Raw genomic sequence first — 25,154 nt, forward strand, 5'->3', positions numbered from 1 at the left:
AGGAGAAAAACTGAGCATTCTCTTACGATTTATAACCTGGTATTTGCCAAGATGGCATTGCATTCAAAATTGTTTTTATTTATGCTGTCGCCGAAGTTTGCACGAGTTAATAGACGCAGACATGTTCGGCATCTGTGATCACAATTCGCCTTAGCTTTGTCTTTCTCATGGACTCAAAACAATTTAAGCATGCGTGCAAATTGATTTTTGCTTGTTTAGTTATGTCTCTTAAGTAGGAGTATAAAGAGAACATAAACTTACGCAGTGAGTTAAATTTGTGCTTTGCCTAACAATGCTTATCGAAAAACTGAGCATTGATAACCGGTTTTTTTTTTAGCTTGGGGCACCTTCAAAGCATATCAGCTATCTTCTTTAAATTTCATGCAATCTCTGAGACTTTAGTCGTAAAATTCTTTCACACAAAAAACCACATTCATTATTTATGAATAGATATATTTTCTCTTAATTTATTTCAATAAATAGATGAAATTTGTTAAACTGTACATGAGTTATGAGTTGCATTTGTTGTCCTAAATATTTGACTAGTTTTTTAATAATACTTGAGTGTGTGTGTGATTAGTTCGCATTACTGAAGTCTTGATCCGTCAGCAGTATTTCGTAGTTTAGAGGTTTTTCATCATATCCCTGTGAACGGTATCCAGCTTTGCGGCTAAAGAGCTGGCAATAACTGCGAAGCACCTCGAAAGCCTGCAGACGATTCGACAACTCAATCAGCATTTTGCTAGGCTCTATTTTCACTCTCTCTATGCTGTTAGCCAGATGCGGCAAATCCAGATCGTCTGTTATAATCTTGCGCAGATATTCCACTGGACCGCCGGGCTTATTATACCAGATGAATAGCAGACGTGGATGCGTGTAGGGCCCGTGGCCCAAATATTCGTCGCATCTGTTCAACTGTTCGTCCTCGTTGGTCATCTCCACCTGACGCTTTTCACGATGATTCGTCTCGTCAAGGAAAGGCCATTGCCACACTGGCAACTGGGGGCGAGTTGGCGTCGCTTCTGTGGGAAAGGTAAAGTCTCTTGAGTATTTGGGGGCTGGTTTTGGATCTGAGAAAAATGGAGGCAATTAAGCCAGAAAATCCCAGGGAGGTGTGTCTTCTGTCTAGTGTTGTCTACTTACGAACAATGCAATTGCATAATGCAAAAACCGCAAACAGCGAACTGGCAATTAATATTCTCTGGTGCATTTTGAAAACCTGTTTGTGCTCAAGATGTTTAACAACGACTGTCGATCGCTGTCGTAAACTCACACCTTAAATAGATTTCGCACAACACCGATTACTCGTTCTCTCTCGAATCGTCGAGCACTTAGTGACGTATATCGATAACGTAGTAAACAAAAAAGGTTTATGAATGAATGTATTGTATAAATAAATAGTGAGCTTGAGACAAACGTCGCACCCACGATATCAGGTATTTTTAAGATATTCCTAATAAAAAGTGATTCATAGCGGACGCATTTCGAACATTAAGAAATGGGAATTGTTCATCGCTGAACAATGCTCCAGTTATGATAATGAGTGTAAATAAAAATGTATTTTTATAGAAGCAATCACACTTTTGCAATACTTTATTATACCCGCTTTGTTATTTAGACCGGGTATTCGGTAAATATAATACTTCATCATAAATAATGGTATAACTAATTTCGTCTGTTGTTATTCAGAATTCGTAAGAAACGTTTAAGTGTTAATTTGAGTGCGGTCTGTTTGACTTTCAGGTGATTCACATGCCTAAAAAGCAAAACAAATATGTTCTGAATTCGGTCAACACACCGCGCTTCGCATACAATTGAACAAAACGTATCTTAATCGCTCCAAAGTGAACGTCACGTTTTTGGCATTGTTTTGATCGACTTGAACTACTTTGAATAATATTCATATATTTTGATGATCAAAATGATGCAAGATTCCCCTCATTTTTGAGGGGAATAACTTGTATACAATAACCCCCAAATGGTAAAAATAATCTCAATATTGTTTTCGGAATATTCCCGTACAAAATTCTCTGAAAATTTTCAAATTTCTTATCACTTAAAATTGATTGATTGACAGACGGAGATAGAAAAATAAATTTGAAGAGTAACCAGAATTCTCTAGAAACATTTTGTACATTGCAATGAAATCAAATTGTTGCATTTGAATTTACAAATCCCAATTTAGATGAGTCATTTTAACACCACCTGGATATCCACCTATAAGCAATTCAATGCTGTTTGACCGTGTTTGACTATGCGGGAATACCTGCTATTCATTGTACAAGAATTGTCAAGAATTTATTACTGGGATTGGATCAGATAATGATATGTGACTAAATGCTTCTCAGTCCGGGAATTCTTTGCGAAATCTTTGCTTTAAGTCTTGCCTCGATTTCTATGGTTTGGCTTTGTGCAACGAATCTCTTTGAAGGCAAAAAGGTGAATTGTTGTTGTTGTTTCCAGTGGGCGACCTTTTGACATGAGGTTGCTCCCATTCTTGGAGGGAGAGAGAGAGAAACGAGTGCAGAGGGAAGCGCGTAGGTCTTTTGATTTTGTAAGCTGAGCAGAGCGCACAATTGTTGTCCTGCTACTGCAGTAGTCGGGTGCCATTAGTGAGATTAAAACTATGACCAAAGCGAGAGCTCAACTGACAGTGGCAGAGGCAGGCAGAGCAGCTGCAACTATCGCTTTGTTTCAGCTCCCAACAATGGGGCGTATCTGTCCGTCTGTCCGTCTGTCCGTCTTCTGTCGTTGCTCCTAATGACGCAATGCGTACTCGTACATTGTATACAATTTACCCTTTACTTTGTCAGCCTCCTTTTCCTTCTGCAATGCACCATGAACGAGAGAGAGAGAGAGATAGAGAGAATTGTGCATTGTGCTTATGTACATATAGAAAGAGATATATTATCATAGCACTGAGATGCAAGCATCCATAACAAAACAGTTGACACAAACAGCACTCAGCATGCCAAAAAGAGAGTGAAGGACCAAGAGGTAGAGGTAGATGCATTTGTTGTCGCTCTAATCTAGCTTTGATGAGCTCGACAGCCCATTCATACTCGTAGAAGCCAGTTCAATTTGTTGGCCACAAATCATGGCATGGAAATCTAAATGCGTACAATCCCCATCACTCACTCTTTCTCTCAGTTCATCCCCCCTTCTGGGTTGCTGCATTCACATGCAGAATCTGCAGTCCTGTAATTGACAGTTGAAATGCACAAATCCCATTTGACATTGGCTCCAAATTGGATAACCGTAATTTGTTAACTGTCACATTATTCAAATTAAAGAGCCCCAGTCATTAATAATCATGACAATAAATAATGCGACAAAAGCCCGACAACAAATTTGTGCCTATTTTAAGCTCACAAACGTATGACTGAAGTTTTTTTATATAAAGCAACAAACATTACTAAATTTAATTTAATCCCTTTATAGAACTTATAAAGCTTTGTAAAGCTATGCATGTTTAATTTGAAAAGTATTTGTTTTAAAGCTTTTGCTTTAGCGTATGCTTGAAAAGCGTTGATGAATTCTTTGCTTTAGTCAAAAAGTTGCTTAAGAATGAGCTTATAAAGCTTTATAAAGCATTGCTTGCTTAATTAAAAAAATATTTGTTTAAAATCTTTTACTGAATGGCTTTGATGAATTGCTTAAGAAGCATTAGTTCGACATGTAATTTGAAGTCTATAATGAGACTTTTCTTTATTCTTATCTTTTTAAAAATCTAAACAGAACTTAATTGTTTAAAAGTAAAAGCTCAAAATTGGCATCAAATGCTCAAAAAGCTGTCATCCATTATTTAACTTTTATTCTTATCTTTTTAAAAAACCAAACAGAATTTAATTATTTAAACTTGAAAAGTAAAAGCTCAATATCTGCATCAAATGCTCAAAAGCTGTCATCCATTATTTAACTTTCATTCCCAAAAAGCTCGTTTTATGAAGCTTAAAGCACTTTTGCATTCTTGCTTATGAACTGCTATTCATAATTTACTGAAAAACTGGCAAGGAGAGAAGAACTGTGAAAACTGCAGGCGCCTCTTCAAATGATAAAAGTTGCGCATTCTAAAAAGTTGCCAAGTATGCAGTTAAATAAGTTTGGGCGTCTCGAAATTAAATTTAATTTTCACCTCTTTTTCGCAACGCAACGCAACGCAAAACGCAAAGTTGTTTGAACAGCGTCAAGCACTTGAGATTCAAGTGCCTTGCAGGCGCCTTTATTGTGGTGACTTTATATGGCGTGGGAGGCGGAGGAGGAGGAGGAGGAACGAATGGAGGGGGGGAAGTTGATGGAAGAAAAATGTGCACACGGCGTGGTTACAAATTGGTTCGGTTTACTTTGTTGTGGCTTTTGGCCAAGTTGCTGGGCCTGATTTTATTTTTTACTTATTGCCCTGATTCAATTTGATTACACACACACACAGAGAGAGAAAAAGAGAAAGAGAAGAGAGATTCAGGTGAATGAATTATGAAGCAAATTCAAGTTGTTTTTTGCATTTGACATTTTGGCAAACATTTCAGCATTTGGCAAACCACTTTTCTTTTCTGTGGGGCTAAGGGGGAGGGGAGGGGGAGACCATCAAATGGCACTCATATATCTCAAGACATGAGACAGGAAACTGGGGAGAAGTTTCAATAAATGGCCAGAGGACCAGGAAAAGGGACGAGATTGTTTGGCTTTGTGCATTTGTTTGCCTCGCAATATGGTCCACAGCAGCAGTTTTATTAAATTCTTACAAAGGCTTCGCGTACTTTGCCCCTCGCACTCCCAAGAAGAAAAAAAAAGGCAATAAAAATCATTTAACAAAGTCAAACAACAATAAAAATTAAACTTTGCCGTCAACGTAGCCAAACAAAGAGCGCGCCAAGAATGCGACTAGAAGATGCCCTCTAAGCAAATGAATTTAGGCAGAAACTATTTCCAAAGTGTAATTACATTCGACAAGTATTTGATACATTAGTATAACAGATATATTATTGTGTTGCTTGTGCATTTCTAGATACCCTCTAGTAGACGCTTATAGGGTATATAGAGCGAGGCAAACGCTGAGCGCAGTCGAGCGTAAAAAGCGTGGCGAAAGCAAAAGACGAAGCAAAGCAAAGCAAAGGCAAACGGCAAAAGTACATAACAAAAAGAAAATTAAATAATAAATATAAATATAAATAACGCAGTGCGATATGCGACCGAGAGCCAAAAGTCAAAAGTTTTCCAAATTAATTTTCAAATCTGCTGCAAGTGGAAAAAGCTCATGTGTATGCGAGTTGTGTCTGTCATCGTGTGAAAGGACGCAGAAGAGGACAATTTATTATGTCATGCCTCGTCAGGCATCGAGGGGAGACATAGCAAAGAGTGAGAGATAGAGGGGGGAGAGAGAGAGGGGAGAGAGAGACTCCACTGAGATGGAGACTTTGACTGAGCTGAAGCCAAAGGCAACGACATCATCATAAATCAATCCATTTGACGACCTCAACGATGAGTTGAGCTCGACGTAGTGCGACGAATTTAATTACATTTAAGCGAATGGGTGGCAACCCCTCAATCCCCCACCCACCACACACACACACACACACACATATACACACACCTCACTCTTCCCTATCACTCGCTGCTGTCAAATAATTCAATTCTATTCACTTCGATCCATTTCGTTGCAATGCAATAATGCTAAGTGCTACCCAGACATTCAACATCCAGAGAGCGAGCATGACTCGGAACAAAAGGCCCAAAAGCGCCTGTAGGCCAGGTCGACAGTGACAACAGCAGTGACAGACGCAGAGACAGAAGTAGAGACAGAGACTGAAGCTGAGGCTGAGACCGAGAGATAACCAAGAAGCCACAACATTTCCTGTTGCTCAAAATGATTTCACTTATGTTTGCTGATAACTATATAGCTCATTTACGTAACAGTATTGTTTTCGGTATATTTATATGGTACATTTTAACAGTATGGTATATTAAACTTGCTTTTATTAATATTGTCTATCTTGGATCTAACATTCAAGTATGTTCGAGTGGAATGCTGATAACTCAATACATAGTTCTTATAACAGTACTTTTCGGTGTATTTATATGGTATGTGTTAACGATAATACCGCTTTTGCATTGTTCTGCTTTTATAGGAATTTTGTGGTGCATTTTTCACAGTCGATATGCTTGGGTGTCATTTTCTAACATGTTTTGTTAGCTGATAGCTGATAGCTGAAGAGTTCATTAAAATAACAGTATTTTTTTGGTATATTTTTACCGATAATACAGCTTCCGCATTGATTTGATGTTATTGACCGTCTTTTTTTTGGTATATTTATGAGGTATATTTTAGCACTTTTTTTTTTATTGATTTACTCTTATTAATATTGTGTAGCGGGTATTTAACATTCGACTACGCTCGTCTGTAGCTTATACTATTTATTTGCTTCCATTCCACTTCCATTCTGCAGTGGCTATAATTTATTTAACTAAATTATGTTGATCCCGTTTTAATTTATTTTTATAAACTATAGTTATCATATCATATACAGTACACAAATTTTTAATCCCTCTTATAATTTAAATACCAAGTGGTTTTAGTTGCTCAAAAATTCAAAATAACACATCCAGTTTTCCCTTCACTTTCCATTTCATATGATACACCTAGATTTTGTTGGCTTTGATAATTAAGTCAGTCAGCCAGTCACTAATAAATATGTTCTATGTTTATTTAAATATTATTTGGTTGCCATGTAATATGAGAATGTTGAGTGCCTAATTTTTATAGCATTATTTACTAATGAGCTTAGCGCCTTCATAACGTTATAAGAATACATTTTATGTTGCGATAAAAAGCGGATTTAATGATAAGAAGTTTTCGCTTTTCATATATAAGAGTGAGGTATATGGAAATTAGCTCAGTCTTGTAGCAATTTCATTAACTATCACAAAAATGTTGCCAAGTTTAAAATATTTTATATTTCTTATAAATATATCTGCAGTTCTTTGCAATGTTACCTCGGAGGTAGAGTTCAATGCAACTAATGAAATTCTTGCAATTAAATCGCAGTTAGCCGACTTAAAGTGAGTTAGAAGCTTCCTTTATTCATTCAAGTTAGTTATAATAAATTCCCCAGAGCGGAGCAAGATCGTCTGCGATTGTTTCAGTCTTATGTCGGCTTGCATTATGTGAGTAGTTGTGCTGAGGCAACAGCTAATTCGCAATCGAGTGGAATCTACGACATTTACGTTCCCAACTACATTCAAAACCCATTTAAAGTGGCCTGTGATGCCGAGACTCAGGATGGAGGTTGGACTACAATTTTGAATAGAGCCGATGGAAGTGTGGACTTTTATCGCAATTGGACTTACTACAAAAACGGATTTGGGAATCTAGATGGCGAATTCTTTTTGGGATTGGACAAAATACACGCATTAACTGCAGAATACAGCCAAGAGTTGCTTGTGATACTCGAAGACCATCTAGGAACTGAAGTATATGAAAAGTATGAGAAATTCGCAATTGGCGACGAAAGTGAAGACTATGTCTTGCACACGCTTGGAGCAGCCAGCGGAACTGCAGGCGATTCGCTCAGAGAGAACTATCGCCAGAAATTTTCAACATATGATCGGGATAATGATGCTTGGTCCGGTGGAAGCTGCGCCACAGGACAACAAGGCGCCTGGTGGTACAACTCGTGTACTTCAGCGTAAGAAAAAATGTTCATTGCTCTATTGTGAAGGCTAACATCTTACTCGTTATAGCAACTTGGCTGGCACTTACAACGGGAAACTTGACCAAGGCATTTTCTGGACCGAATTTCGTACTTATATTTCCCTTGAAAAAGCCACTATGATGATACGTCCAAGAAAGACAACCTAGATTGTACTATTTGGCATTCGGCATTTGTCTGTTGTAGTAAAATAGGACAGGAATTCAATACTAGAAATAATACTGCAAAAATATACCAACAAATAATACAATAATACCATAAGCTATAATTGGTATAATAAATACATAATATACCAGATAGACAACCAACAATTCAAATAGATTCTAGTTTTCTGGTTAATAGAAATAGGCGGACAGACAGAAAAGAATGTCAAATGAATATACCAAAACATAATGCAATATACCGAAAGCTATATTTGGTATAATATGTACAAAATATACCAGATTGTGTTGTATAATAGAATATAAACAGGCATTCAATACTGACAAAAAAAAAGTCTCAAATTAATACGAAGAATAAAAAGAATACAACATACTGAAAGCTATATTTGGTATATTAAGTGCAGAATATACCAGATCGTGTAAGCCAGCAGCCTTATACTATAATGAATTCTTAAATAACTTGGTTACATAAAGAAACTATAATAAATATTGGATAAATCATTTGGCATATTGCTGACTACCATTCCAATTGATGCTAAGTAAAGTGACATAATTGAGAAAGTGGAGAAAACAAATGAAAGAAAAATTAAGCAATGCATTATTTTTGGTTATATGAATATTACTTTTGCGACTAAATGTGATAATTTGCTGGTTTTTGGCAAGACGCTCGTTGTGTAATTGGCCAAATTGCCACACATTTGGCAAGTCGTTAAAACGTCCAGCACAATTCAATTTATGGCTTGCTCTCTTTCTCTCTCTTTCTCTCTCTATCTTTATCTTTATCTCCATTTGCAGCACTATATATCTTTTCTATATACATCTGGAATATGAACTCGATGTGTTGTGTGGCAAAAAGTAACTGAGAGCACTGCAGATGTCGCTGCTTTTGCTTTGCTTTTATCACGAGCTCGGCTCTTAGGCCATTAATTAGGCCAAAAGGCTTTTGGCAGTCGCCAGTTGCCAGCTGGGAAATAATCAGAATGTGACACACATGTTTGCCGCCGCGTTTCTTGTGTTTAATTGGATTTAGGGCTAAGCTCGAGCAGCTGCCTCTAAAGCAATCATTTCCATCTTTGCCAAATGCTTGATTACACTGAGAGAAGAAGAAGTGGGAACAAAAAACGTTATTGGAGCTGTGGTGAAGAATAAAAAGCTTACAAACTCAGAACACCAGATGACGCCAGTATTTTTACACAATTTTCCAGAGAATTAGGAACTTTTTCTATAACTTCAGTATTTGTTTTGAAATCCAACTGAATTTCACAAATTTCTTTAATCGAATTTACAGTTATAAATATGACAAATTTCATAACATATGATCTACTATTGATTACACTGAGAGAATAAACTAGGAGTAAAATATTATGATAGCTGTGGTAAGGTATAATAAACATTGAACGTTAGACGGCGCAAATGTTTTTACATAATTTTCCAGAGTATTAGTAACTTTTTCTATAAGTTAAGTATTTGTTGTGCCATTCAACTAATATTCACAGTATTGATTAATAAAATATTCAATTATAATTAAGACAAATTTCATAACATATGCTCTATTATTTTCAGAGAAACATTCGGAATAACTCGACACATGAAGCAGCGAAATTAAATATATTTTACATATCAAAAGGTAAGTGCATTTATTTATTCATTATTTGTAAACACAAATTGTCGAATAGCTATCACCTTTTTTTGAACAGTGTACTGTTGTAGAGTCCCATAAAATACAACCACAAGTTGAGAGCGGCGACAAATTCAAGTGTAAATTTCACTTGAACTGATAATTTCACTCAATTTGTGCGCGCTGATGAGCAAAGTTTTCCCATTTGCATGCGACTACGTGTGCCACGCCCCCTCCCCATAGAGGGTTGGGGTGTGGTTTCATCTTTCTTCTATTGCGCTGATTTCTTCTTCTTTTTTTTTTGTCAGTCTCCCAATATTCATCCTTCTTCGTGCTTGAAGCAGGAGCTGAAGCTGAGTTGAAGGTGCCAATTAGGGATTTCCGCCTCAATTACTTTTCGTGAGCACACGAAAAACCCAAGTTTTGTATGATTTTCGCATGACAAACTTGCAACTTGCCCCAAACCTTGCCAACTTGCCTCGTCTACTTGCCCCATCCATTAGACTGAGTGCTGCTTCCTCCAGCAGAGTATTTACTTCCTTCAAAAATGTAATTGGAACTGCGCCGCTAACCCCCCCGCTCACCCACCTTCCTCCCATCTCAGAAAAACCCAAAAAAAAAATGAAAAAGAAAAAAGAGAAGAGAGAAGAGGGAAAAGTTTTGGTGCGTGCTAAAAAATTCGTTTGCATTTTCCATGTTTCATCAGAGCGCAAGAAGATGCGAAAATAGTTTGTGCTACTTTTTGACTCCCCTCAATTTCGTTGAGGGGGGAAGAGCGAGGGGGAGCTGCTTGAGAAGTCGAAGGAATCAAACGGCAAAGTCGCGAAAGATTGAATAGATTATGAATGAATTGCCATGATGAGGAGACAGCAGAGACAAGTGTAATTACATTTAATATTTTCGTCAATGAAGTGTGTGTTGCATGTTGCATTTACCGCAACGTACGTGCAACGCATGAACTCAACTTGAGGCGTCAATCATCTCGAGGTTTTCCAAACTGCAATTTGGGCAACCACAAATGTTGCCATGTTGCCACAGTCGCCGTAGCAACAGTCATTAGTGTAGTCGGAAATCAAAGTTCATTATTACTGCAGCCTGTGGCAAGCACAATCAAGCTGAATGGTGGACTGGTCGACCATGCGTATGCGTAATATATAATTGCAGCAAACTGAACTGAGGCGATTGATCAAGATGCCTGGTTCGCTCTTCTCTTCACACAAAAGAGCCAAGAAAATGAGCAATGCATGAGGCATAAATCACGCGTAGCATGCGGCATGCAGCATGTAGCATGCAGCATGAGGCAGCAAGTCGCCAAAAAGCAGACGAGGAAGCTCATCAACTAAATGCAAAAGCTGCTGCGGCTGTGGCTGCTGCTCGACAAGTGCTCTCTGTGTGTATTACAAGAATAATTGACGACAACGAAGGATAATGAGCACACACACAAAGAGAGACAGACAGACAGAGAAAGAGAGAGAGAGAGAGGAAGACAGACAGATAGAAGGCAGCTAGCAACATCAGGCAAAAGGATGAAACTCAGAAGCGAGGCAACAGGATGCTCGCCTGTCTGACTATTATAATCCTGCGGAAACACTTGAAAATGATGGATGAAAATTATCGTTTTCTGCAACGCATGCAAATCCGCAAAATTACTTGCGAATGATTAATGCCAGGCTCCTCTCCGACAGAAGCCTGAATATCGTTTACGTCATCATCATGCCCATTACCCTAACCATAATTAAAGTGGAGGAAAAAGGACGAGGGGCAAAGGGCAGCTGGCTGAACTTCATTTGAAATTCATATTTTAAATATTCGTCAGTCAATTAGAGACGAAGAAAAAGACTCGACATCAAATTTGCATTCGAGTGGAAAATTATCAAATTAATATTCAGTCACCTCGACAATGCCATAAGCCAACGAGCAGGGAACAAGGAACAAGGAGCAAGGACATTGTCGTCGTTGTCCTGGCCAATAAATGTCACAAGACTCGCAAGTTTCGGCTGTAGTTGTTGTCAACGTTGCGCACATTTTGGGCCAAGTTGTCAACGCAAATACAAAACTAGCTCCAACAAAGTCAATTTGATGAGACATTTAAATATTTGACACACACCAGAGGTGTGTGTGTGTGCGTTATACTGAGCCTGTGTGTGCGTGTGTTTATTAATTGACAGCTTAAAGTTGAGCTGGCCACAAGTTATGGCTTATGTGGAGTTGTGTCTTAGGACTAGCTAAGAGTAGATTGCTTTTGCAAGTAGCTTACACTTGAAGCAGCTTTGCAAAGGACATGAAGCTTTAAGCTTAGTTATGAAATCATTCAAATTAGATAATGAAGTATGATTAGATAATATAGTAAATATAACATATTATATACATATATAAGTAATAATAAATAGATGACGTTTAATTTTAAGATTATTCTAAATCAATCTGAATTCGGTTTTAAGAATACTTAGATTTCAGCTTTCAAGTATTAACTTTTATTCAGAAATAAAAAACGTTTTTTTTTCTGAAGATTATTTCACTGTGCACCACAAAGTAACATAATGTTAAAGCAAAATAGTATTTTCGCTCTGAAAATTATTTGACTAATATATACTCTAGTTTTTCGCCCTGTGCACCACAAAGTAGTTACTTAGTTGCTATTAAGCAGATTATAAAGCAAATCCACTACAAGTTTCAGCAAAGCTTATTGCTTAAAGTTTAAAGACAAATTGAGCAACATTTAAATATATGTGTATTATCAAATATTTGGCTATTATTCGTCTGCCAAGTCTGCCAAGTGTCCCAATAGATGTGTCATCTGAAAACGAATTTGACTTTTGTCATTAAAAGGTAACTGACTCCGACTGTCGTTATTGTTAACGCAATATGGCAAATAAATGTCAAGACGCATTCATTGAATATTCTAGTCGATTTGGGAGCCATTATCAAATTTTAAATGCACTGTGAAACCCCCCTCAAAAAAAGAAGAAGAAGAAAAGCGACAAGCATCCTTGAGCATTGATATACACAACGATAAAATCGACAGATGAGCCAAGATGGCCAACACACACACACACACACAGAGTCAGACACACACACACACAATGGCAGGCAAATTCGTGTAGCAAACTAAATGGGGCCACGCCCACTGCCCACTGTACACATGCAAATCTGAGGCACTTGAGGCAAGCTCGATTGTCCCTTTTCTATTTTCCTATTTTGCTATTTGCTATTTGTGTGTACGATGTCTCTGACCACTTGGCTGCTGCCTCCCACCTCCCTTCCCCCCCCCCCCTTTTGCAGCTCTTCTCAGTTTTTATCTAAAGCCAAAGTGGAATATATTGAGATGCTCCCGACAATGCACTGTGAATTGTGGTGTGTGGACGAGAGTATCCGACATGGACATGGACACGGACACAGACACAGACATGGACGTGGACATGGACATGGCCAAGGATATGCTAGTGGGCCCATATCATTAAGTTTGCACAATGAAACACACACACACACGCACACACTCATGTACACATTTTGTTTGTGAAGCTAAGCCAAAAAAAAAGAAGAGAAAAAAGGAAAGGAAAGAGAGCAAAATAAAATCCATAAAAGCGAAATACGTATAAGTACCAGGCGATGAGAATACTCGTAAAAAGTGGGTGGGGTGGGGAATCCTGGGATTGCAATCTGAGGGGGGAGGGGGAGGCAATCTATTGTTGCCTGCCACTTTGTTAAATTTTTCAATCGAACATTGAGGCTTCAGCGGATATCTCTTTGTGGTTGTGGCCATTTCAAATTCAATCCAACCAGCCTAGCCAATAAGTTTATTGCCCCCCATTTAAAGGGCTTAACGAGCTAATGGCATTGCATTTAAATACTGTCTGTATTGGTAGCAACACTTTTCATTACGTGAATTGATTTTACGTGAATACCTTGCTATTTAATTTGCACTTATTCACAAAATTGACAAACGTTTGCAATCATTTCAAATCAAATCACAATGCGCGCTCTTGATTGCTATTGACTTATCGATAAATCGATAACGCTTATCTTCATTGAGAGCAATAGCAAGATTGTTTAAATACTCATAGATTTTTTGATTTGTGGTAAACTATATTTAATATTGGTTTTAATTTTTCTAAAATGCTGTCGATTGAATCTAACTATTAAGTTAGTATAATATAATAATAATAAAACATTTAATTTTTGTTGCGCTGCCATGTTTTGTTCACTTCTCATTTCAACTGTCTGGCAACCCTAAACTGTGGCACTGTTTTTTCTGCAGCCCTGTCAAAATTTGCAAAAAGTTTTACCACACTCGTCGTCGCGTCAGTAAATCGCGCAACAAAGCAAAAAGTATTATTAAATGTGTGCGACAATTTCGTAAGGATTTCCAATAAATTAAACAATCGTAAGCGTGAGAGAGAAAGCGAGTTAACGCGTACTGCCTGAGCAATGGAAGCCCTAATTCCAGTTATCAACAAATTACAAGATGTCTTCAACACTGTCGGCTCTGACTCAATACAATTGCCGCAAATTGTTGTTCTCGGCAGTCAGGTAAGCGAGACGCCCCAAAATATATGCAAATTGCTAAACCCCAGAAAGGAGAATCGCTAATTCGGGTCATCAATATTAGAAATCGGCAGCGTCGAACATTATTGAACATTGTTCAATTATATAACTTGCGGCTTGTTTTGGCCGCTTCTCTTTTCTCTCTCGTTTCTTCCCCCCCTTTTTGGCCTACGCGAATGCCGGCACGTAATTGTTAGCAACAACAACATTAGCACAATTGTTGTTTAATTGGTTCAGAATACAGCTCAGATTGTGTTTATATAATTTAAAGTGCAACCACAGCAGCAGCAACAGCAGCTGCTCCGACTATGAAAAATCGATACCCTTTTTGCTTGGCACATAACACACAAAAAATAACAGCTGCTCTTGCGTTTGCTGTTGTGACACATTCCCATACACACACAAACACACATGCAGTTAAATGTGCTCGACTCTGTGATACCCACTAAGAACGTTTCTTGTGCATGCAATTGCGTGCAGTGTGACCAGAGCAACGCATTGCACTTCGGATATTGTTGTTGAATTCCATTTTCTTAAGTTTGATTGCATTAGTAAAACGTTATTATAATATGTATTGAAAATTTGTTTTAGCCCTAAAATAATATGTTCATATTTTTTTTTTTTCAACTCTTCTCTGTAAAATAATGCATCTTCCTTTAATTTCCATTACAATATGTCATTTAATATTATAGTTGTGGGTTTTGCGGATTCTTTTCTGATTGTTCAGCTCCTTTATATTATTTTTGTTATCTAGATTACATTGTGGCTTCTTTCGTTAGCTATTTATAGTAAAGGAATATATAAATATTATTATAAACAGTCACTAGTCATCATAAATGATCTTAATATTGATAATGTACTCTTTTTTTTAATGTTTGTTTATTTACAATCTGTTCCGGGGAAAGCTTATTTTAATAACAGAACCACTTCTCAACATTTTGTTGCTGACTCTCAGTTATTCTCTCGAGAACTCTCAGCTCAAGTTGCTGTGTCACTTTGCGGTTCGAATTGCATCACAATTAGCTGAGTCGCCTTCCCCATTATCCGTTATTATCGTTTCGCTCAAGCGTCGTTCAAGTGATTTGCCTTTTGTAGATTGCAGATAAGAGGAATTTGTATCACCACAAGTGCTAATCGCGTCTCTCTTATTTCCTGGTGCACTCAACTCTACTTAAAATGTTTTAAATTTGCCATCTGATTGCAGAGTTCGGGCAAAAGTTCGGTAATCGAGAGCGTTGTGGGACGTTCGTTCCTGCCACGTGGCACAGGAATTGTCACCCGGCGACCTTTGGTCTTGCAACTGATTTACTGTCCCCTCGAGGATCGCGAGCATCGCTCTGCGGAGAATGGTAAGCAAAGCAAAGGAAAACTTAAACTTAAACAAACTCTTTAATGCACTTTCCAACTCTTGTGACAGGCACTGTTAATGCTGAGGAATGGGGACGCTTTCTGCACACGAAGAAATGCTTCACGGACTTTAACGAAATACGCCGTGAGATCGAGAATGAAACGGAGCGTGTGGCGGGCAGCAACAAGGGCATCTGCCCGGAGCCCATCAATCTCAAGATCTTCTCGACCCGCGTCGTCAATTTGACGCTCGTCGATTTGCCGGGCATCACGAAGGTGCCGGTGGGCGATCAACCCGAGGATATTGAAGCACAGATCAAAGATTTGGTTGTCAAATACATTGAGAACCCCAACTCAATCATCTTGGCTGTGACGGCGGCCAATACGGATATGGCCACCAGTGAGGCCCTGAAACTGGCCAAGGATGTGGATCCCGATGGCAGGCGAACGCTGGCTGTGGTCACTAAACTCGATCTGATGGATGCTGGCACCGATGCCATTGATATATTGTGCGGTCGTGTGATACCCGTCAAGCTGGGCATTATTGGTGTGATGAATCGCTCGCAACAGGATATTATCGATAAGAAGGACATTGACGAGCAGATGAAGGACGAGGCGGCGTTCTTGCAACGCAAATACCCAACGCTTGCCACACGCAACGGAACGCCTTACTTGGCCAAGACACTTAATCGTCTGCTAATGCATCACATTCGCGACTGTTTGCCCGATCTTAAGGTAAGTCCAAAGCCTTAACTTCTCAGTGATTTTATTAAATTATTTCACACTCTTTGCAGACTCGCGTCAATATCATGTCCACGCAGTTCCAATCACTACTCAACTCTTATGGCGAAGATGTTTCAGACAAGAGCCAAACGCTGCTGCACATCATCACAAAATTCTCGAGCGCCTATTGTTCCACCATCGAGGGTACCGCCCGCAACATTGAGACCACAGAGCTCTGCGGCGGTGCACGTCTTTGCTACATTTTCCACGAGATCTTCGGCCGCACTCTGGACTCGATTCACCCGCTGGCGGGTTTGACAAAGATGGACATACTCACTGCTATTCGAAATGCCACAGGTCCGAGGCCAGCGCTGTTTGTGCCCGAGGTCTCCTTTGAGCTGTTGGTGAAGCGGCAAATCCGTCGCCTGGAGGAGCCATCGCTGCGTTGCGTGGAGCTCATTCACGAGGAGATGCAGCGCATTGTGCAACACTGCGGCAACGAGGTGCAACAGGAAATGCTGCGGTAGGTCATCAAGTTTCTATCTACAAAATTGAGGTTTATATTCCTCTTTTGCATTGCAGTTTTCCTAAGTTGCACGAAAAGATTGTGGATGTGGTAACGCAGCTGCTGCGTTGTCGTCTGCCTGCTACCAATGTAATGGTGGAAAACATTGTGGCCATTGAGCTAGCTTACATCAACACCAAGCATCCAGATTTCCACAAGGAAGCAGCTTTGGTGCCCAGCCTACTGAAAACAGACAACGATCCGTACTCGCAGCCACGTCGCACGAACACGCCACGCAACAATATGTCGCCTCAGGTCTCGGCACACAATGCTGTTAACCAGAATCAGCAACAACAGCAGCAGCAACAGCAATCGCAGGCGCAGCTGCAGACACAGCAACAGCAGCAGAATGAGAACCATGATCAGGTAAGGAATCAAACAGCATAGAAACCCGCTTACGATACAAAATTTATATCAAGTCAACAGCTTATCAGTTAGTAATATCAAACTATCATTCTTTGCTTTAGCAGTCAGAAATCCTTATGTTTACTGGAGGTATTACTATATTTACTTTCTTAATCATTTGCGTTTGATACAATCGGCAGTCAACAATAACAATACTTATGATTACGGAAGTGCTACTAAACTTATTTCATTTAGCTTTGACAGCAAAATTATTGCTGGCGTTTTGAAGAGTTTTGAAAACATTAATAGAGTTTGAATAGGTTGCCAGTCAAATTAAATTATAGTTGTGTTTCCCTCATATAATATGTATGTCAATATTGAATATGTATTTATTTAAATTAAAGTTGAAATTCTTTCATATAATAAGAAACTCAACTTTAATTTAAGTTAAGCAAGTTCATTTAAAATTTGTATTTAAGAATTGAGATACTTAAGCGCAGTATTTATACTATTTTAAATACTGTTCTTAAGTATTTCAATTCTTAAATGCATATTGGTGATTATGTGAAAGAAGCGCAACTTTAATTTAAATACACTTTCTGTATGTTTGGAAGAACTGGTTATTATAGCTTTATCAAAGAACTCGGATCAGTTAGGCACATTATACTTGAATGTTAACGTTTTTTTTAATTAAGCAAAAATAACTTTCGAGGCATGATTTTCAGAAATAGCTAGTATGAGAAATGTTAATATTAAATGGCGACATTGTTTAAATGTGCTAATATTCAATAGGATTAACCTGTTGTTCTCTGTTTTTTAAAAGCTTGTCATGTCAATTAGCAATCCATTAAGTAATTTTCAACATTTTAGAATTACACGCTTTAATCGATTAGTCCCGATTCAATCAAGTTAAGATGTATCTAATTGTTGAATGAATAGGAATGCAATTGTATACAACACAAGTTGTAAATTGCACGTAATCAAAGTTAGACTGCAAACATCGCTAAAATACATCATTTATTTCGCATTGTCATTCTTCCATAAAATCGATTTATAGTACTATAGTTTTCTATTTAGCATTTTGTTGAACCCACTTTTTGTTTTCGTAGCGAACTTCTACAATTTATGGTCTTCTTTTATCGAGGGTAAGCTGTTTTGTGCTCTTCCCAGCCCGAATTGCATTCCAAACTTCTATCAATCAGCCATCTTAACTGTTGACATAATATAACAATTCTTACTTAAACCGTTAAACAGTTTAATAAATTTATTTTTTGCTTGCTTTACAGAATCATGTTGGCGAGAATTCGACTGGTTCGTCGTGGCTGTCAAATATTCTGCCACCTGCGCCCAATCGCCCCGACAGCATTGAGAACTCGGCCAGCAATACGCCAGTGCACAATAATATTATGGTCAGTCCATTGAAGCCCGTCAATCTGCTGCCCGATGTGCCAGCTCTGCACAATCCACGTCGTCTCACCGACAAGGAGCAAAAGGATTGCGATGTCATTGGTGAGTGTAAAAGTTGAGAGATAGATTCCCCTTATTAAAACTGTATTCTTTATTTTTAGAACGTCTGATCAAATCGTATTTCTACATTGTGCGCAAATCGATACAAGACTCGGTACCAAAGGCAATTATGCATTTCTTGGTCAACTACGTTAAGGACAACTTGCAAAGTGAACTCGTCACACATCTCTACAAGTCGGAGAAGGCCGAAACACTGCTAAACGAGTCCGATCACATTGCCGTGCGCCGAAAAGAGGCAGCGGATATGTTAAAGGTGCGACTGCAATTTGTCTCGACAGACATTTCTTATTAAAATTGGAATCTCTTTTGCAGGCTCTCACACGTGCTAATCACATCATCAGCGAGATACGCGAGACTCACATGTGGTAGACTTGAGGACTTGCCCCCCAGATATGATATTGGAGCCTGTTTCGATACATAATAATATTACCATTAACAAGCAATTAGCAGCAAGCATCCAGCATATATCAAAAACAACAACAAATACTATTTATTGAAGACAACTCTTTGGGAATGCAACTCACAAAACTCTCCTCTTCCTTCGCTTTGTTAAGTGTTTCCCCAAGCACCCTCCCAAACAAAATTCAACATCAAACGGGCTACGATTCAGACTACATTATGGAATAGCTTTAAGAACACTTTGTCGTCTTCTTCTTGGTTCGTTTCCCCATCGCAGCTGCATTTCGACAGCATTTTCTTCAAACTTCAATTTCATCGGACGCATTTACAGCATGCGAAATGTGCAGAGAGAAAGTTGCTTAATCGTGATGATTGGTTTTGTTTTAAGTTAAATCCACGCACTTATTACATTTTCTGAATAGTCAAAATAAAAACGAGAAAAACGGTTGATTACAAAACTTAATGCCATCATGGAATAGGAATCCTCTCATCATCATGTTTCACCAGGTAATTAACACATTATTTCATCTTTCATTAAGAATTCGGTGCATTTTCTAAATATTCAAATAAAAAAAGAAAGAAAATGTTTGATGAAAAGCTTAATACCAAAAGACATGAAGTACGTCGTAACATTAATCATAATTCATAAATCATTCATGATCAAATGGCTGATTTTGTAAGAACAATTCACGTACTTATTGCATTCTCTGTTTAATAAAATAAAAAAGGGAGAACAGTTAAAAAAAATATAAAATATTTAATGCATCAATCGAACATAGTGGAATATAATGGAATTAATGCATTTACTTATAAGTACGGCGATAAATAATGGTGAATAGAGTCAGATGAATCAATTTAAAGGTTGTTATCCGATCGCTAGCAATTTTCAGAAATCATTAGGATGGGGTCGGAAATGTCTGTTGTCCTTCCTATTAGACAAGATGGTGTTCTATTTGCAGATTTAGAAGATACTCAATACAATTGTTTTTTGTAATAAAAACTTTAATACTTGAATACGAGTTAAAATCTAATTTGGAAAACTTCTTGTCATTTGTAATTGGGGGCAAAAAATCAAACTAGGGCTCAAGCTTCGACACGGGCTGCGGTTTCATTCAGTTCTTCAGGTGTTCCATCGGGGGTAGACAACATCCATGACTATATGTGTGTATTTAAGATGCTTGACTGTATATTATCCTTGTATAATCCTGCTGCGTTCCTTAAGCACGATTCGTGTCGGACAAAACGCGAACAATGCAACCAAGGCCGCCTTTGGCAAATGCCTTCTCGTGCCATTGTAGCAGGTGTCCGCTGGATCCCTCCGAGGGTATTTCGAAGCCTCGGTAGATGTACTTCATGAGCACATCGATCAGATCGTTCTGCTCTACGCTATCGATGGCTTGATCCATTTGTGTTGATTTGATTGATAAGAGCACACGCAGCGTTATGTTTAGGGCGTTGTCCTATAAAAAGTTAGTGTTATATATTTATTTCTTTTATAGTAGCTGACGCATTATCGCATGCCTCACCTTGACGTGCTGGTTCTTGCAACGCAATGGGGCATTCTGCAGTGCACTGAGCAGCGCCTCAACACTCTTGCCTTTGGTCAGCAGCGAAGTGATTTCGTTCTCATCCGGTCCGGCGGCAGCGCTATCGACGCCATCGTCTTCCCGGAAGTTGTCCTCATTGTATTGATCGACATCGATCTTACGAAATGCACTGCTCGAGGTATTCTTAGCCATAGTTTTATGTTTTTTTTTCTCCTTTTTAATTTACTGTTTCTTTTCTTTTATCCAGCAATATGATTCACACACAGAAGTCGCTATCGGCGAACAGATGTGAAGAGCCAGGGTTGTTTGTCAACAGCGGGCAGGCGTATTGTGCAGCCCTGCAAACACTTTATAGCTGAGTGGTAACGCTGTTGGCTATCAGCAATCAGCTGTGCAGGGCTACAGCATACACACAAGCATAGCCTGTGCAGGGTTGTTTGACAAGCACTTTACAGCTGAGTGGCAACGCTGTTTTGCTTAGCACGTAAGTTTTTCACAACAAATAAGCACAGAAATTTATTATTGAACTTGCATTTGCCGCACAGAATGACAAAATTCTTGGGTATCAATCGCCTGGGCCGACTGTTCCAGGCAATACGCGAGGCCGGCGGCCTAAAGCAAGCCTATCTGAAGCTATACAGGTGAGTAAAATGCAAAGCACTCTTATATAAGCTGCAGAAATACTTAATACTGGACTACATTCTTGTATTATAAACAGAAACGATGATCTGAAGACAGGCACGCTGATTGGCATCGACAAGTATGGCAACAAATACTTTGAGAATCCCTATTACTTCTATGGCCGCAATCGTTGGGTCGAGTTCGCTACCCATGTGAACATGGATTACGACGGATCACAGATACCCGCCGAATGGTTCGGCTGGATGCACTACAAGGTGAGTCGACCAGACTGCAGATACCCTACACATATGTGTAGGGAAGGCAGTTATACCCGTCTTATGAAATGGTTTAAAGTTGTTTCCTGAATTGTTTCCTATTCATTAATATATTTAATTGAGAACGTATAGTAAAATCTAATCATAGTGAAAGTCCAAGACTTAATTCCTCTAAATTCGATCCAAGATACATATGTATTTATTATAATATATTATCAAGCTAATAGAGCTGATATTTACTAACTTCTTTAAGTAAAATCTCCTTGTTACCATTCAAATTGTTTCCAGAGCTTTTAGCTCTTTGCTTCAGAGAATTCTAAATTTCATTTACTGTTCTTGGTTTACTGTATTAAGTTTATGTATCAATCCTTAAATTTTTTCTCTTTAAAAACATATTTTTGCAGACGGATTTGCCGCCCATTCGTGATGGTTGCCGCCCCAAATACAAATGGATCGCCGACCACAGCGAGAACCTCTCGGGCACCAAGGGTAAATTGAGTAGCTTCATCATATTTATCATTGAACTAAACAGTCCCTTTAAAATTGCAGAAGCGTATGCGCCATACAGCACGACTCCGCAAAAGATTGAGGCCTGGGATCCCAAGAAGAAGTAGATAAAGATCCATTTAAAACAAAAACACAACATCGTTAGTCTATTATTAAAGTCGAGAGGAGAAACAACCCAAAAAAGAAGAAGAACGTGAATAAACCTGCTTTTAAAGGAGCAACTTTTATTTGCAAAAGGAAATCGATAGTCACAAATCGTCACATACATATAGAGCTTAAATAACTAAAACATCAGCTAAATCATATCCAGCCACCATCATCACTAAATTCATCCCCAAAACTCATCACTGTCCCTGTCCCTGGTTGATGGCTTCACTTTCGGCTAGCTTCTTGGCGCGACGCTTGTACTTCTTGGCGGTGTCGGCGCACTTGGTGGTAATGGTGCCACGAATGTGACGCTCCTTGCCCCCGGTGCGATTCATCACGGACACAATGATATCCTCCACCCGATCGGGATCCAGCATCTTCTTCGGAGGCCGTTCGCGTCCATAGAAGGCAGGCGACGGCTTGCCAGTCAGAGTGTGAGTGGCCAGATCATCGCTTGTGAATACAACCATGAGCAGACCACGTGTGGCAACTGGAGCATTTGGCCAGGCTACTTGACCATACTCCTTGCTGGTGATCGTGGTGCCATTGGGACCCAGCACATATTTGTAGCTACCATCGGGTAACTCAATCCGCTCAGGATATTTCGACAAATCCTCCTCCTCTTCCTCCTCCTCATCAGACATATCGCAATCCGGAGAATTTGTGGCCGAGCGATCAATGGGACGTTGACGCTTCGAAGGCGGCGGCGGCGGTTCCTCGGTTTCTTCGTCGTCTGAATCGGCCATAGGTTCGGGTTCCTCCTCGAGACCATCGTAGCGCCGACAGAGCGTATCCATCATGTCCATCATGCGGCCAAAGAACATTTTATATTGCCCCTGCGTTGTCTCAATTCGCTTCACTTCTTCCATGAAGGAGTCCTCGATGGGTGGCAGTGGCTCCAACGGAGGCAACTCAATCTTGTTAACCACCTTCACATTAAGTATGGGATGACGTTGAATTGCCTTCTTCGGCGGCAGCTGATTCGATGGCATCCTTTGTGCTATTGGCACCTGTTGGAGCGGCACAAGAGCAGGTCGAGATGGTGCTAAAGCACCCTGAGGAGGATGCTGCTTGGCCGTTGGCTGCTGCTGCTGCGGCTGCTCCTGACTGACGGGCTTGTTGAATAAGCGCTCAAGGTCCATTTGAGCCGAGTTGTAATGGTAGGGCGAAAAGTGCGGTGCAAATAGTTTCAAGAACTCTGGATAAAGCTGTGGTGCACTGAAACTGTGTTGCGGCTGGAAAAACGCCGGATGTCGATTGATGCGGGCGAGTTGTTTCTGTTGCGACGAATCGTCAAGGAATGATTTGCATGTTCTGCGCACATCGATATTTGTATACTCGTCCATGTTGGTCATAAACTTCAGATCTTTAATCCTCGGATCAGGTAGAGATCACCCAGCGAAAACGCAGGTAAGTAATTTGAATTTTAAGTACTCTTCTTTCGACAGATGTCGCGATTTGGGTTTTTCCTTTTAAATGTTAAATGTCGTCAGCAATTTTCTTAAGACGTGTGCTGTGCTGACCTTGCAAAATTCGTCTGTCCTTTTATGAGGGCTTTAGGTTTATGACCGTGGATTAACAGTTATATTTTCACCGTTGACAGATGGCAAATGGCGGTCAGCCAGCTAGGGTTGCCATCTAAGCGCAGTTAATGACAGTGTTGCAGTGCTGCGTTCGCAGAACTGTATGAATATTTCAAGGTCACAATTTATCCTTTTAGTTAATACAGTTTGAAACGTTATTTTAACATTAGATCAAGTTTAATGTTAAAATATGAAACTCTGATTTTTTCATTGAAAATTGGGATATATGGAAGTTAGTGTCAGTCTTATACCTTTCCCATTTGATTTACCATCGCGAAATTGGGAATAATATTAAACATGTTTGAATACTTGAAATAATAATCAAAGATTAGATCACAGCCCATTGTAGAATATTAAATATATCTGTATCCTGGCTAGAATACCGATCAGATTACATTACAGCTTATATAAAATGTTAACCAAGTATACACAATTTATTAAACAATAGGCAGCACTGTGCTGAAATTGAAATTTATAAGATTTCTATTATTATATTATATCCATGATGATTGGACTATAGATTTTGAATACAATGGGTGGAAGTATTTACTTTTATTTTATAAAACACTCTAGTACTCTGGATGGGAAATTCAATTTGAGATTAGACGTAAGGGAAAAGACAGTCGGTATGTATTTAAACTTTTGATAGGATAAAAATAATAATGTATAGTAAAATATAACTGGTTACGGAAATGCAGGACTATCTTTCTAGTCAGTTGTCTGTTTTATGCTTAAACTATTTAATTTAGTTTTAGTAAATGGGTCTATAACTTAATTAGTTCGATTTTTTTCAAACTTTGAACGTTTATTTAAGAAAAACATGAACAATAGTATTATTCAAAGTATTTCCCATCTGAAGCTATGACTTTTCCAATTTCCTTGCTTTCCTTGCTTGTATTCGTCTGCTTTCAAACGTTTTTCAATGGCTGCTTGAGTGACTCCCAAAGATTCTTCTTCTTGATTTCGTCATCTTCAAACTTTGTTGGCTGCCCAGGACGTTGTGCGTCTTCCAAGTCAAAATTGCCACTTTTAAATCGTAAATAAGATGTCTTTCGGCAGCAATTTTCTTCATATTGAAGTAGTGAAGAAGAACTCCTCGCAAAAACACTTTTACAAGCACAAACTTCGACATATTTGAGTGCATCAAAAATAATATTGTTTACGCTTCAAATAAATGGCATATGTATATTGAAACAGATGCACAATAACATTAGCTTTCCAATGCATGTCTGTTGTCAATGTTTTCTAATTATTTTGTATGTGCGATGTATTTCTTTGAACATTCAAACTTCGCAAAGTTGGGTTTTCTACCAAAATACATCGTTTTCATTACGATTTTTTCGCTTTGAATATGTTGAAATGTTTGAATGCATTTCCTTATGATTTAAAGCAAAAATTTCGAATGCATTCTTGAAATTTTGCGCGCTGTTCTGCGAATTGCAGCCAAACAATGGGACTACCTGGCTTAGTAGATATTCTCTTGTAAAATACTCTCTAATACTCTGTGCATTTTTAAGGGATGATTTTTCCGATCAGAG

At 38.9% G+C, this 25,154-nt stretch overlaps 6 protein-coding genes across 8 annotated transcripts; 3 read left to right on the forward strand and 3 right to left on the reverse strand.

The window, feature by feature from the left end:
* Window positions 1-439: 439 nt before the first annotated feature.
* LOC132792615 (uncharacterized) lies at window positions 440-1,237 on the reverse strand. 2 transcript variants are annotated; one of them, XM_060802050.1, is made up of 2 exons: window positions 1,144-1,237; window positions 440-1,070 (listed from the first exon to the last, which is right to left on the reverse strand). In XM_060802050.1, the coding sequence occupies exons 1-2, from the start codon at window positions 1,208-1,210 to the stop codon at window positions 577-579; spliced, it is 561 nt and encodes a 186-aa protein (XP_060658033.1). In that variant the 5' UTR covers window positions 1,211-1,237; the 3' UTR covers window positions 440-576. The 2 variants fall into 2 exon arrangements, with proteins under 2 accessions (XP_060658033.1, XP_060658041.1); XM_060802058.1 differs by having other exon boundaries at window positions 442-1,022.
* Window positions 1,238-6,883: 5,646 nt separating this feature from the next.
* On the forward strand, window positions 6,884-8,399 carry LOC132795690 (angiopoietin-related protein 2-like). Its single transcript, XM_060806554.1, has 3 exons — window positions 6,884-7,056; window positions 7,110-7,682; window positions 7,738-8,399. Exons 1-3 carry the CDS (start codon window positions 6,926-6,928, stop codon window positions 7,853-7,855), a joined length of 822 nt encoding a protein of 273 aa, XP_060662537.1. The 5' UTR covers window positions 6,884-6,925; the 3' UTR covers window positions 7,856-8,399.
* A 5,377-nt stretch (window positions 8,400-13,776) lies between these two features.
* Window positions 13,777-20,537, forward strand: LOC132784717 (dynamin-1-like protein). 2 transcript variants are annotated; one of them, XM_060790535.1, is made up of 9 exons: window positions 13,777-14,015; window positions 15,235-15,379; window positions 15,448-16,112; window positions 16,172-16,623; window positions 16,683-17,031; window positions 18,297-18,519; window positions 18,579-18,790; window positions 18,850-19,443; window positions 20,436-20,537. In XM_060790535.1, exons 1-8 carry the CDS (start codon window positions 13,914-13,916, stop codon window positions 18,904-18,906), a joined length of 2,205 nt encoding a protein of 734 aa, XP_060646518.1. In that variant the 5' UTR covers window positions 13,777-13,913; the 3' UTR covers window positions 18,907-19,443; window positions 20,436-20,537. The 2 variants fall into 2 exon arrangements, with proteins under 2 accessions (XP_060646518.1, XP_060646526.1); XM_060790543.1 differs by having other exon boundaries at window positions 20,439-20,537.
* On the reverse strand, window positions 19,772-20,789 carry LOC132784739 (actin-related protein 2/3 complex subunit 5-A). The gene is made up of 2 exons (XM_060790566.1): window positions 20,463-20,789; window positions 19,772-20,396 (listed from the first exon to the last, which is right to left on the reverse strand). The coding sequence occupies exons 1-2, from the start codon at window positions 20,673-20,675 to the stop codon at window positions 20,154-20,156; spliced, it is 456 nt and encodes a 151-aa protein (XP_060646549.1). The 5' UTR covers window positions 20,676-20,789; the 3' UTR covers window positions 19,772-20,153.
* A 38-nt stretch (window positions 20,790-20,827) lies between these two features.
* Window positions 20,828-22,103, forward strand: LOC132784748 (probable NADH dehydrogenase [ubiquinone] 1 alpha subcomplex subunit 12). Its single transcript, XM_060790578.1, has 5 exons — window positions 20,828-20,967; window positions 21,029-21,124; window positions 21,202-21,379; window positions 21,784-21,868; window positions 21,929-22,103. The coding sequence occupies exons 2-5, from the start codon at window positions 21,030-21,032 to the stop codon at window positions 21,991-21,993; spliced, it is 423 nt and encodes a 140-aa protein (XP_060646561.1). The 5' UTR covers window positions 20,828-20,967; window position 21,029; the 3' UTR covers window positions 21,994-22,103.
* LOC132784729 (early boundary activity protein 2) lies at window positions 22,091-23,592 on the reverse strand. Its single transcript, XM_060790555.1, has one exon. The coding sequence runs from the start codon at window positions 23,386-23,388 to the stop codon at window positions 22,231-22,233; it is 1,158 nt and encodes a 385-aa protein (XP_060646538.1). The 5' UTR covers window positions 23,389-23,592; the 3' UTR covers window positions 22,091-22,230.
* Between the last annotated feature and the right edge of the window lie 1,562 nt (window positions 23,593-25,154).

Source organism: Drosophila nasuta, chromosome 2L (genome assembly GCF_023558535.2).
Source record: "Drosophila nasuta strain 15112-1781.00 chromosome 2L, ASM2355853v1, whole genome shotgun sequence".
In the NCBI taxonomy this organism is placed as follows: domain Eukaryota; kingdom Metazoa; phylum Arthropoda; class Insecta; order Diptera; family Drosophilidae; genus Drosophila; species Drosophila nasuta.

Bases quoted from the DNA above. Each gene is read 5' to 3' on its own strand.
- LOC132792615 (XM_060802050.1), bottom strand. From the start codon at position 1,210: ATGCACCAGAGAATATTAATTGCCAGTTCGCTGTTTGCGGTTTTTGCA. The intron at 1,071-1,143 runs GTAAGTAGACAA...CATTTTTCTCAG, and splicing joins ATTATGCAATTGCATTGTTC to ATCCAAAACCAGCCCCCAAA.
- LOC132795690 (XM_060806554.1), top strand. From the start codon at position 6,926: ATGTTGCCAAGTTTAAAATATTTTATATTTCTTATAAATATATCTGCA. The intron at 7,057-7,109 runs GTGAGTTAGAAG...TAAATTCCCCAG, and splicing joins TCGCAGTTAGCCGACTTAAA to AGCGGAGCAAGATCGTCTGC. The intron at 7,683-7,737 runs GTAAGAAAAAAT...TACTCGTTATAG, and splicing joins TACAACTCGTGTACTTCAGC to CAACTTGGCTGGCACTTACA.
- LOC132784717 (XM_060790535.1), top strand. From the start codon at position 13,914: ATGGAAGCCCTAATTCCAGTTATCAACAAATTACAAGATGTCTTCAAC. The intron at 14,016-15,234 runs GTAAGCGAGACG...ATCTGATTGCAG, and splicing joins TTGTTGTTCTCGGCAGTCAG to AGTTCGGGCAAAAGTTCGGT. The intron at 18,520-18,578 runs GTGAGTGTAAAA...CTTTATTTTTAG, and splicing joins AAAGGATTGCGATGTCATTG to AACGTCTGATCAAATCGTAT.
- LOC132784739 (XM_060790566.1), bottom strand. From the start codon at position 20,675: ATGGCTAAGAATACCTCGAGCAGTGCATTTCGTAAGATCGATGTCGAT. The intron at 20,397-20,462 runs GTGAGGCATGCG...AACTTTTTATAG, and splicing joins GCAAGAACCAGCACGTCAAG to GACAACGCCCTAAACATAAC.
- LOC132784748 (XM_060790578.1), top strand. From the start codon at position 21,030: ATGACAAAATTCTTGGGTATCAATCGCCTGGGCCGACTGTTCCAGGCA. The intron at 21,125-21,201 runs GTGAGTAAAATG...TATTATAAACAG, and splicing joins GCCTATCTGAAGCTATACAG to AAACGATGATCTGAAGACAG. The intron at 21,869-21,928 runs GTAAATTGAGTA...TTAAAATTGCAG, and splicing joins GAACCTCTCGGGCACCAAGG to AAGCGTATGCGCCATACAGC.
- LOC132784729 (XM_060790555.1), bottom strand. From the start codon at position 23,388: ATGACCAACATGGACGAGTATACAAATATCGATGTGCGCAGAACATGC.